This window comes from Podarcis filfolensis (genome assembly GCF_964270895.1).
Source record: "Podarcis filfolensis genome assembly, chromosome: 13".
In the NCBI taxonomy this organism is placed as follows: Eukaryota; Metazoa; Chordata; class Lepidosauria; order Squamata; family Lacertidae; genus Podarcis; species Podarcis filfolensis.
The window spans coordinates 44,568,789-44,581,556 of record NC_139615.1 but is presented as its reverse complement, the minus strand read 5'-3'; the positions used below and the strand labels follow the sequence as shown (position 1 = coordinate 44,581,556).

Sequence of the window (12,768 nt, the reverse complement as noted above, 5' to 3'; positions counted from 1 at the left end):
CTATCGATGAACATGGGAGCAGGGTTCAAAGTGAAGATAATGATTTATGCTTAAATTTAATTGTAGATCAACCAGACTGAGGCAAATGTTGACGTGGGGACTTGGTCGTTTCTTGGAATACTGGCATATGTTTTGAAATTACGTCACACCGGGGTAAAGCCATATTTCTTTATCTGTCCACGTGTCAACCATAATTTATATGTTAATCTCTCGAGAAGAGCTCAGTTGTACCAATTGTCCATTGCTGTGCCAAAAAAGGTTATTTCTAGTGTCTGGTTATGTTGTGTCTCGCCGCTTGTAATGAATGGCTTATTAATTCGCTATTATGTAAATCCAGATGGCTGTCTTGAAATATATTCAACAAACTTTTTTATTATTTATTAGATTTTCCACAATGATAACACAAACTACAAAGCAGAGTGATGCACAAAAACAGAAAAAGAGAGAGAGAGAAAGGAACAATAAACAGATAAACAATAACAGCAAACTTAATTCTTCAAAAATCCAACCTTTTAAACATCTTGGTTGACTTCCTCAAGTCCCTCCCTTCTGAGTTTCCTTATAGTTAAAAGTAACAGCTTTCCAATATTATTATTAAACTAAAACAATTTCCAATTATGGTCCATCTTATTCACTTTTCTTAACGTTCTAAATCCCATTTATTTAATTATAACTTAGTTTAATCCTAGGCCTATTTGTCTCTTTCAAGTAATTTCTAATTTTTTATATTAGAAATATATTCAACAACCTTAATTCTCCACCACTGCTTGAGGCGGTAGGGCGGGCAGGGCCCCCAAGGGGGGGCCTCTGCCGCCTGAGGCAGCTGTCTCACCCTGCCTAGTGGATGGGCCAGCTCTGGTTGTACAGTCCAGCACTGTCTGGAGAGCACCACGTTGGCTACTCCTGCCCTAAAGGCTTCTGTGGCAGCTTTCAGTCCTGGGCTAATTTAAGAGGCAGGGTACCGCGAGGCATGTCCAAAATGCTTTCTTTACCCCGCTACATACCATGGCTGAGGGAGGCCCTGCAGCAGCTCAGCTTGGACTACAACTCCTATTAGCCTTGACATGACTGTGGTAGCGGAGGCTGCCGGGAGATGGAGTCCAACAACATGGGGAGAGGGGACGCACAGATTCTCCAGCGCGGATCGCCGGTGACTTTTAGCTCGATGCCACGAAAACGCCGGTTGTGAAGCGATTGCTGTGACTGAGCCGAAGCCTCTCGCTCCTCTGGCCATTCCTGGAGAAGAAAGACTGCTTTGGTTTGTGTTGGTTAAAAGAATGGATTACACTGGATAACGCAGACATCCTGGACTTAGGTGGTCATGACTTAAAACTCAGCTGGCATGCGTCTCTTTCGTATGGGAAGACAAAAATTTATAAGAGTTTTATGAAGCATATTCTTAGGAAGAATCTGTATAGCATTTGGGAGAAATATAAAAATCTGCTGGAAAGGAAAACAGCGTTTCCAGCTGCGCACAATTATTTCCCATATATTCAATAAACGTTTTCCAATCTTCTCTAAATGTATGTTCTTCTTGTTCTCTTATTCTATATGTTAGGTCCGCAAGCTGCACATATTCCATCAATTTTAGTTGCCATTCTTCTTTAGTTGGGACCACTAGTTTTCCATTTTTTGGGCTAACAAAACACAGGCCGCAGTAGTGGCATGCATAAATAACCTTTTTTGACACCTGGGAATTTCCGTCTGAATTATCCCCAACAAAAAGGACTCTGAAAGATCTGTCTTTAAGCTCTGGGTTGCCAGCACAGACAGATTTACAAATTCATATGTGTGTGACAAATTCCAGAGGGGCCACCCTTGTAAGGCTGCAAGAGCTTGTAATGGATCGCGTTGAAGTCACTTCAGCACCACCAGATGAAAAGGGAAAGCGTCCGCCTGTCTTCTATTTGGCCAAAAACAAAGGTGTCCACCCTACCTCTGACCCTGTGCAGAGCGCTCTCCCCGCTAAGGGGCGGGAACGATCAGCCCGGTGGAGAGAGAGAGAAAGAGGCTGCCGGCTGGTCCCGGGCGGAGGCGCGCCGGCGCTCGCTCCCCGCGTCGGAGGCGCGCGCAACGGGCTTGCTCCGGCCAGCGGCAGGCGGAGGCGGGCAGGGGCGCACGTGCGGCGGCGATGGCCAGGCGGCTGGACTCGGGAGCGCACTGAAGCAGCCCGCGCCGCGGCTGCAGCATGGGCGGCCGCGCCATGCTCTTTGTGTTCGCCGTCGCCGCTCTCCTGCAGCCCAGCCACGGAGGCTGGTTCTGGCGTGAGTGTCCCGGGACTTGGCGCGGCGGTGGCGGCACCTGCATTGCGGCAGAAGAAGAAGCAGCCCGGATCGGGCCGGCAGGGGAGAGGGGGAAAAAGGTCACGGGGCGGGGACAAGGCGGACTGCGCTCCGGGGCGCGCGGCGCAGCGCGCAACGTTTGGGGAGAGGGGCTTGCGGCAAGGCGCGGGGTTTGCGCGCGGGCTGCGGCGTCTTGGGTGCGGGGAGCGGCTCCCTGGGGACCTCGGGAGCGGGCGGGGTTTGCGCCGCGCGCTTGTTGGAGAGACATCACCACCCCATCCCTCGAAAGCCGCTCGGGAGAGGCTTCTGCGTCGGGGTCTTTTGGCACAGGACGCCTGGGTCCCCTTCCCCGTCTCTTCCCCCATCCCCCCTGCCCCGCCACCCAGGTCAGAGTGTTTATCCCGTGTTAGCAAGGAATCCTGACTTGGGGAGCTGCCGGGCGGGGCTGGGTCTGGAGGTTGGTTGGTATCCTGGCCAGCTGTCGAGAAAGCGGCTTTCCATCCTGCGCTTCCCGGCTACTAGGTCTCCCGGAGACCCGGGACACAGGCGCTCATTTGGCGTAACCTTTGCGCCTGCGGATCGGCATGTGTGGATGCACATTTAGGTCGCTGAGCAAATTAAGGGGGCTGGGGGCTGGTAGCAGTGCCCTTTGCGGTGGCAAAGTTTGTTTTTGTTTTTTGGTAAAGCATTCGAAGTTGTTGCTGCCTTTTCCAAAATAGGGGCAAGGGATCTGGGGCTCAGAAGCAAAGATTTGGGCCTCATCGGCTGCTTCCTGACAGCACCCCATCCCGGCTTTGCTCTTTGGCGAGTGTGTGTCTTGGGCCCTCTCAAGACAGAGGCCCAGGGAATGGTCATTTCTTCCATCTGAACACACACATACACAAACATACACACTTTTTCTTAGGCTGCACAGTTTGTTTGTGGGGATGGATGAGAGCCTGGAACCTGTTCCATACACTGGTGCTCTGGGAGGGCAGGACAAAGCCAGCCCCCTGCTCCCCACATCCACCCCACCATGCAGGGCCTTGCAAAAATAGGTTACAGGTCTGGGTCGATTCTTCTGCATCTGCTTTTTTGGGGGTGTGTGTGTGATGATTCTGCAGACTTCTACACTTATCTATGGCTTCCCTCTTCATTTTTTAACAGGGTTGGGGGGGAGTTTGGGGTTCCTCTCCACCAGAGAGCTCTGCACTAGTGGGTTTGCTGGAAGGTTGCCTGAGGTTGGGGGTTGCGATGCATGTTATTTGTTTTCCTCCCTTGGGCAGGTCAATGGCTTCCTTCATCTGTCCTTGATGTAATGTGCATCTCTTTTCGAACCGGCTCAGGGAACTCGAGTGCATCCCACTTCCTTGCACCCCTGGCCATTTGTTTCTCGTAGCCTTGTTCTGCTGTCTCATAGCTGGCCTGGTGGTGCTGAGGAGAGAGGGGTTCCCCATTTTGCTCTTTAGCAGATAGAGGCAGGCAGGAGCTGAGCCTGCAAGGGCGTGCCAGCCACTCTCTGCAGTGGAAGGGGAAAAAAAATAATAAACCTGGAGGGAGGGAGCCGGTGGATAGCTCTGCTGCTGTTGTTAAACGGTCTTCCAATTTTGCAGCAGTGACAGGCTCAGTGTGCTGCCTGCCTGATCTGCGTGTGCCTTGCCATCTCTGGAAGGAAAACAGGAGCTGCTCACTTTGTCGCTTGGTCTTGGCCGCTGGCGTCCAAGAAAACTGAACTTTAAAGGCATGCAGTTTAATCCGGCTGGGGTTCTGCCCTGGAACCTGTTTTACACGGGAGGTAGTGATAGTGCAGTGGTAGGCAACCTAAGGCCCGTGGGCCGGATGCGGCCCAATCGCCTTATTGATCCGGCCCGCGAATCAGCATTTTTTTAACATGAGTAGAATGTGTCCTTTTATTTAAAATGCACCTCTGGGTTATTTGTGGGGCCTGCCTGGTGTTTTTACATGAGTAGAATGTGTGCTTTTTATTTAAAATGCATCTCTGGGTTGTTTGTGGGGCATAGGAATTCAGTCATTCCCCCCCCTTCAAAATATAGTCTGGTCCACCACATGGTCTGAGGGACGGTGGACCGGCCCATGGCTGAAAAAGGTTGCTGACCCCTGTGATAGCTTATCATCTGAGCATGTCTGGAGTGCCTTTCCTTCGCTACCACAGTGCGCTTTGTGTAGGGCATCCCTTGATGATGGTGTGCAGACAGCAGCTAGCGCAAAGCGCCATGGCATGAGTTCAAATTCGTTGGGCCACCTGTGGTGATATGCTGCTAGTTCTGGTTGCTCACTTCATCACTGAGCCCAATTCAAGGCGCTGGCTTAAAACTGTAAAGCCCTGAAGAGGATGGGACTCTGCTGTCTCAAAGAGTGGTGCTCCCTAAACTGTTCTGCCTGTGAATTGAAATCCGCCACGGAGGTCCTGTTGGCCATGCCAGCAGTAAACAAAGTCTGGTTGGCCAGAGCCTGGAACAGGGCCTTCTCAGTGGTGGCACCATGGAGTCCTCCCCTGTCCTGAGGCGGTTGTCAGCACTGGCTGGATTTTGGCACTAAGTAAATATGTTTTTCTTTTCCCAAGCCTATGAGGAATTGCACCTGTCTATAATTTGGAATGTTATCAGTGGAATGAATGGGTATGGCTAATTTGAAATGAGGAATCAGAGAATTGTGTAGATACTTTATGGCTGGCATTTGACAAGTGAACAATTGAGGATGGTGATAATTTGATTTGTTGAAACCCACCCTGAGACCACTGGTAAATTTTATAAATCAATAAAATTAAATTAAATAATTAACAACAGCTATTACACATACGTGTGGAGGTAAGCTTACTAGCTGCTGCCCATCAAGCCTTTCTGAGTAGACATGCTTTGGATGCTTACTCAGAAGTAAGTCCCGCTGTGGAACTTAACCCTCTGCTATGTTGAGGACTGCAACTTTAGATGGCTTTAAAAACATAGAAAGTTGCCTCAAGCAGAGTTTTGCCATTAGTCCATCAAGCTCACCATAGGAGCCAACTCCTAGGGGCTGAGGTCCCTTCGCCCCACCCCCCATAAAATATTTGAGGGGGCCACCCACCAACCCCAAGTAGACGGGCATTGTCATTCAAATGGGGGGATGTGTGCTGCTTTGTGTGACCAGTTATGCAGGGCTTACCTGGCCCCTCCAATGTTTAATTCAAGTTGGCGGCCCTGATTATGATGATGATTTCAGTTTATAAGTCACTCTCAGCATAAGGAGCATCCAAGCGACTTACAGATTTTTAAGAGCATTAAGCGTAATGTAAAAAAGAAAATATGTTGTTGTTGTTTAGTCATTTAGTCGTGTCTGACTCTTCGTGACCCCATGGACCAGAGCACGCCAAGCACTCCTGTCTTCCACTGCCTCCCGCACTTTGGTCAAACTCATGCTGGTAGCTTTGAGAACACTGTCCAACCATCTCGTCCTCTGTCGTCCCCTTCTCCTTGTGCCCTCCATCTTTCCCAACATCAGGGTCTTTTCCAGGGAGTCTTCTCTTCTCATGAGATGGCCAAAGTATTGGAGCCTAAGCTTCAGGATCTGTCCTTCCAGTGAGCCCTCAGGGCTGATTTCCTTAAGAATGGAGAGGTTTGATCTTCTTGCAGTCCATGAGACTCTCAAGAGTTTCCTCCAGCACCATAATTCAAAAGCATCCATTCTTCAGCGATCAGCCTTCTTTATGGTCCAGCTCTCACTTCCATACGTACATTGCAATAAAACCCCGCCCCAAGGTTGCCGCACCTTGGACAGGTGCCCCCATCAAAAGACTCCATTCCTCCTATTCTTCCTTCTGCCCTGCAGGGACTTGTGACCATGAACTGGTTGGCCCCCTCTACACCTGGAATCTCGCAGCATCTTCCCGATCCAACATCTTCCGCGCTGCCACGTTCGCTCGGATTTATGGTGAGTTCATCATGGAGGGACAGACTTCACGCTCTCTCCAGCTCAGTAGCATTAACAGATGCAAGACTAAGCCAGTGGCCCACTGAGTTTTGTTGACTGTCTTCCAGAATTGGCCGGCTGTCCCAAGGTGGTTCACAAGCAATGCATGGCAGTGGAATGTGTTGCTTGTAGGTGACAACTGCTATACAGGATCCAGCCACCGGAGAAGCACATGGTCTCTAAATGCTGGATTTGTCCTTTTGGTTGTCACACTAAATCAGGGTGTGGCCCACAAAGCCTTTCTTTGGTGGCCCTTAGCAACATTCGGGGGGGAAACAACTTTAAAGCTTTATAAATTTATTTTTGTGTGTGTTATGTGTTGTTTATGAAAGCACATATATCTGTTTGTGTATTACATTTGTTTAATAAGTATGTTAAATCTATTAATTTGGCTCCCAGTACATTTCTGGGCACAATTGAAAGTGTTGATGCTGACCTTTAAAGCCCTAAATGGCCTCGGTCCAGTATATGTAAAGGAGCGTCTCCACCCCCATCGTTCTGCCCGGACACTGAGGTCCAGCTCTGAGGGCCTTCTGGCAGTTCCCTCACTGCAAGAAGTGAAGTTACAGGGAACCAGGCAGAGGGCCTTCTCGGTGGTGGCCCCCGCCCTATGGAACACCCTCCCTTCAGATGTCAAGGAGATAAAAAACTATCTGACTTTTAGAAGACATCTGAAGGCAGCCCTGTTTAGGGAAGCTTTTAATGTTTAATAGGTTATTGTATTTTAGTGTTCTGTTGGGAGCCGCCCAGAGTGGCTGGGGAAACCCAGCCAGATGGGTGGGCTATAAATATATTATTATTATTATTATTATTATTATTATTATTATTATTATTATTATTATTACTACAGTGGTTGGTTACTCTGGTTGCGGATGGTTCAGTCGGATCCTGAAGTTTTCTCTACCGGCAGTGCTTGTTCTGCGCATGCAAGCGGCGTGGTAGAGCGCTTCTGTGCATGCGCTCGTGGCGAAACCTGGAAAAAAAACTTCCAGGTTTGCTGCGTTCACATCCTGAAATTTATGTAACCAGAGAGTTACGTAACATGAGGTACTACTGTGTTATTATACTGTGCCCATCATCCTTGACCCTTGACCATGTTGGTTGGGGCTGCTGGGAGCTGGAGTTCAACCACGTTTGGTGGGGTCAGGGGGTCCCTACCTGAGCCATTTGGCTGCGATTAGAGCCCCAGGACATGCCCTGCCGAGCTACGTGTGGTGTTGCGTGTCTGTAGTTCTGCTCCAGAAAGTGCAGAAAATCTGGCTCTTAAGCAGAAGTTTGGTGGTTCGAGCCCAGCCAGGGAGGTTCATGGGTAGAATTCCTTCATTGCAGGGGGTCGGACTAGATAACCATCTGTGTCCCTGTGGCGATCACACAGGGCCCCCTGGCGTTTCACCGTCTATTGATCCCTGTGCCACCACTTTATTTCTTGCTGCCACCACCCAGTCCCTACTTGGTGCAAAACTGAGTCCAGTCAGGGTTAAATTGGAACATAAACTTCTGTTTATTTATTGCAGTTTAACAAGCGTGTGGTTTCATAAACGATATTGGTCAATCACATTAATGGGGTGCCTATCCAGACCTATAACTTCCGCTACCTGCTCTCACTCGCTAAACCACCTCTCAGATATTTACTTGTCTTCCTAGCCCTAAATGTTCCTGACTCAGCTTATTTCGCTACACGAACTCAACCTACCCACAGTAAAAGGTAAAGGTAAAGGGACCCCTGACCTCTGGGGTTGCAGCGCTCATCTCGCTTTATTGGTTGAGGGAGGCAGCGTACAGCTTCTGGGTCATGTGGCCAGCATGACTAAGCCTCTTCTGGCGAACCAGAACAGCGCACGGAAACGCCGTTTACCTTCCCGCCGGAGCGGTACCTATTTATCTACTTGCACTTCGAGGTGCTTTCAAACTGCTAGGTTGGCAGGAGCAGGGACCGAGCAACGGGAGCTCACCCCGTCACGGGGATTCGAACTGCCAACCTTCTGATCAGCAAGCCCTAGGCTCTGTGGTTTAACCCACAGCGCCACCCGTGTCCCAACCTACCCACAGACTCTATCCCAATTCACTCCCACTCCAACCAACCACCCAACTCCCAACGAACTCCCCTTTCGCCCCTCCCAGAGCTGGTTTTATAGTCCCTCTGACTCCACCCCCCGGGTTCTGATTGGGTAACTTGTTTAACTGTTTCACCTCCAGCACTCTCATATGTTAACGTCACAGTCCCTTCCGACTCTACAATTCTAGGATTTCACAAAAGCAACCGTTTCCCGTATCTTGTCCTCCCCACCCTCTTTCAGGTGCCGGAGGCTGGTCTCCTGACCCGCAAGACAAGCAACCGTGGCTGCAGATTGACCTGACCAAGAAATGCCGTATCAACGCCATCGCCACTCAGGGGACCTTCAACAGCTACAACTGGGTGACACGCTACATTGTGCTCTATGGGGACCACCCCAGCAACTGGAAGCCTTATTTTCAACAAGGGAGCAATTGGGTGAGAGAAGAATTTCTGTCCCTACTCTCCAACAGGGAGGGGCAGCATTGTGACATCAGGTGATTGGCAGGTGGGCACCTTCCTGCCAAAACCTGGCCTATAAGGGGTTTGAGGAAATAATAGTTCCCCACGCCTATACAGAAGGGTCATTAGATAATTCCATCTGAAAAGTCCCTCTTGTTTATTCTGCTTCTTGGCTCCAGAACTGCTGTGTTTTCCTACTTGGGCACCACAGGTGGTGAAAACCAGCCTTTTCAACTTCCTGTTGTGGATTTGCACGGGATCTACGCAGTTTTCTTCATGATTTGTGGGTACCGAAAACAACAATCCTTTGCTATGTAGAAATTCCCAGACTTATCCTCTAGAATCGCCTGTTGTAGATTCTGCGCCCATATCTTTATATGGTGCAAAAAAGGAACACACACATTTTGCTCAGCCACCAGTTCCCACCACCCCTAATATATGTGTTGGTTCAAAATACATATATAGAAAGGAGAATTCCCTGGATGCCAAGATCCAGATCTGGGGCCAGTACTCTTTGGTGAGAAAACCCCAGCAGAGATTTGAAGTCATGAAGTAAAGCATGGAAATACAAACTTTAAAATATGCCCCTCCAAATTCCTTCCAAAGTTTCTCACTTCCACTAGCATACAAAAAGACCACACGTTTGATAAGTTAAAAAGTGGTTTACTTATCAACTCTCCAAAGGTCAGATTCATGTGCTCTAGAAAGTTGCACAGGCGTTATAGCTTGGCTTAGCTACAGAGTAGTGAAAGTTCCTAAATTATTGGAGTAGGAAGTCAACAGTGGCTTGTGGGAGCCATGCGGTTGAGCTGGAGCAACTAGCTCAAACCTCTTGACGCACAGAGCTTCTCAGGTAGACTAAGGTTGAACAAAGGCTTGTTTACATAGTCCTTCCCAAGGTAAGGGGAAGTGGACATAGCTAAGCCTGGCAGGACAGCTTACTCTATGGTATTAACCCCTTCATGCATTAATTAGACTTAAGCATGTTGGTTATATGAGGTTGGTTATCCCACAATATGGCTGTGCTGACTGGGCCCGATGGGGATTGCAGTCCACAACATTTGGAGGCTGCCATATTGGCTATTCCTTCTTTAACATCAGCCTTGAAGGTCCTCCTTGTATACCTGTCAGTGCATCAGTTTGGCTGGAGTGGGCATGGCCTTTTCACCAGTAGCCCCACCCGCCAAAATGAAATTGCCTCCCAGGTGAGATGTGGGTGGCTCTTTCTTTGCAGGCCCTTAAGCAGACATTCAAGACTTGTCAATTACAGGTGCCTATTAAAATTTTTTTTGATGTGCCCCTATACAGGGCTTGAGGGAGTCTTTTGCTAATATGGCTTGTTTTTATGTCCTGAAAGACCTACGTACATTGGCTCCCAGTATGTTTCCTGGCACAATTCAAAGTGTTGGTGCTGACCTTTAAAGCCCTAAACGGCCTCAGCCCAGTGTACCTGAAGGAACGTCTCCACCCGCATCGTTCAGCCCAGACACTGAGGTCCAGCTCCAAGGGCCTTCTGGTGGTTCCCTCATGGCGAGAAGTGAAGTTACAGGGAACTAGGCAGAGGGCCTTCTCGGTGGTGGCGCCCGCACTGTGGAATGCCCTCCCACCAGCTGTCAAATAAATAAACAACTATTTGACTTTTAGAAGACATCTGAAGGCAGCCCTTTTTAGGGAAGCTTTTAATATTTGATGAATTATTGTATTTTAATATTTTGCTGGCAGCTGCCCAGAGTGGCTGGGGAAACCCAGCCCGATGGGCGGAGTAGAAATAATAAATTATTATTATAGTCATATTATTATGATGTAGTAGGACGACTTGGTAAGTTGGCTTGCTCTTACGTGTTTGCATTGTACTGCATCTTAATACTGTACAGAATTTGCCTTGTGCCATTACCGTGAAAAGTGGCTCGTAAACATCGAAAATAAATATGTCTTTTCCCAACTGACTGTGGGCCTTCAAGGTCTTGGGCAGAGACTTTTTCCAAGTTCCTTTCCATGGCAAATGGCAAAGAACGAACCTGGGACTTCTTACATGGGAAGGAAAAAATGCCCTTGCCTGGAGATTTTGCATTCTATTGCCTTAATTTCTCATCCCTCCTTTTGGCTCTTAGTTCTGAAATCCACGAAGTGTTTGTGTGCCTAGGAAGACAGCCCCCCATTGCTGATTGTGCTGCTGCCCTTGAGAAGTTTCTCTTCCCATCACCACTTTGTTTTCCCTTGTGCAGACCTTTTTTGGCAATGTGAACGCAAGCGGCGTGGCCCTTCACAACCTCCATCACCCCATCCTGGCTCGGTACCTCCGTATCATACCTGTGGCCTGGAATCCACATGGTTCCATTGGCTTACGTGTGGGCCTTTACGGCTGCTACTACCGTAAGTGATTCAAACTGGGAATGTCGACTTCTCTTTCATTCATTTCATTTCATTTTTATTTCCCCACTCCGAGATTTATGTGCAGCGCTGCTCTCTTGGGATAAAAACCCCAAAGCGGTTTACGGAAAGGATAAAGCAGTAGCATTATCAGTAAAAAAATAGTTTAACAAACCCTGTTTGCAATATTTAAAAATACAGTGGTACCTCAGGTTACAGATGCTTCAGGTTACAGACTCTGCTAACCCAGAAATAGTACCTCAGGTTAAGAACTTTACCTCAGGATGAGAACAGAAATCGTGCGGTGGCAGTGGGAGGCCCCATTAGCTAAAGTGGTACCTCAGGTTAAGAACAGTTTCAGGTTAAGAATGGACCTCCAGAACAAATTAAGTTCTTAACCCGAGGTACCACTGTATCAATAATAAGCCAAAAACCAGATTAAAACACATGCTAACATTCCACGGCATTCTAAAAACAACTGCTTCACAGAAACGTGAAATACTTGGATGCTATTTATACCTTCCAAGTAAAAGATGATTTGTGGTGGACACCCTGAAAATATCTGAAGTGTGTTATCTATCTAGTCAGATTATTTTACTTTGGGCTCTGAAATTCTGAAGTTTACATTGGGGCAATACATTTGTTAATACATTTTGAACATGCCCAGTGTTTTTATTTGCCTTGATCAATATGTTTTCTTAATAGGCAGTGCTTTTCATTTTAAAAAAATGAATGAGGTACTGGTGTTCATATCTTAATCCTTGTGTTGTGGGTGCCAGCACAAAATATTTATTTATTTTTTATAAACTTTTTTTTAATTCAAAATTAAAACAAAACATATTATCCGGAAACCTATCATCCTTATTCCCCCCCCCATTTTCCCTCCCTCCCCCCACCCTCCCATACAACCCCCCCCAGCTTCCCTCAGTTCCAGTCTCTGATTTCTCTAAGAATGCTGTTTTCTGCATGTTACACAGTTGTATAGATCCTCAAACTATTTAGCTGATTATCATCACAAAATAGTTACCAGTAGCAGCAAAGACAGCAGAGACAGTATTGTGTACCAGTGAGTACTCTCACAAAAAACAGTGTTTGAGATTACGGACCAACATGACTCCCTTTTGCTTTTTTACATTAACAAAAAAATCCATAATCATAGCACATACTCAAAATAAAAACTTGTATTTGTGGAGAAGCAGTTTGGAAATTGATTGGCCCCCACAATCATTGGTTAAAAGAGGAAAATATGGTGCATGTATTGGTTGGTTTGTTTTTTCCTAGCAAACTGGGCGGGGAGGGGGAAGAGGGTGATTTTCCAGATGTCTTCAAGGTGTGACATATTTAGGGCTGAGGAGACAGAGCTAGATAATATGGGGATAAAATGGGGGAGCGGAAGGTATTCGGGAAATTAATGGAACCTGAGATGAAAATATAGCTTAGTAACTGAGGCGCTGACTCTTAGTATTGATCAGGAGTCACATGCAAGCAAACTTTGCATCGGCCAAGGTCCTGTTTGTCTAATTTGGGACATTGGCAACGGACTGGCTACTATTGTACTGTCATACTTGGAAAGGGGGGACGCGGGGGGCGCTGTGGGTTAAACCACAGAGCCTAGGGCTTGTCGATAAGAAGGTCGGCGGTTCGAATCCCCGCGAC

General features: G+C 47.8%; 1 protein-coding gene across 1 annotated transcript in view; it reads left to right on the top strand.

Moving 5' to 3' along the window:
• The first annotated feature begins 1,974 nt into the window (after nt 1-1,974).
• The window catches only part of CNTNAP1 (contactin associated protein 1), a 42,630-nt gene continuing 31,836 nt past the window's right edge, over nt 1,975-12,768 (top strand). Inside the window, exons 1-4 of the mRNA XM_083582446.1 lie at nt 1,975-2,264; nt 6,087-6,188; nt 8,525-8,718; nt 10,968-11,115. Coding sequence (XP_083438572.1) covers nt 2,189-2,264; nt 6,087-6,188; nt 8,525-8,718; nt 10,968-11,115 — 520 coding nt within the window. The 5' untranslated portion in view covers nt 1,975-2,188. The remainder of the gene's footprint in view (nt 2,265-6,086; nt 6,189-8,524; nt 8,719-10,967; nt 11,116-12,768) is intronic.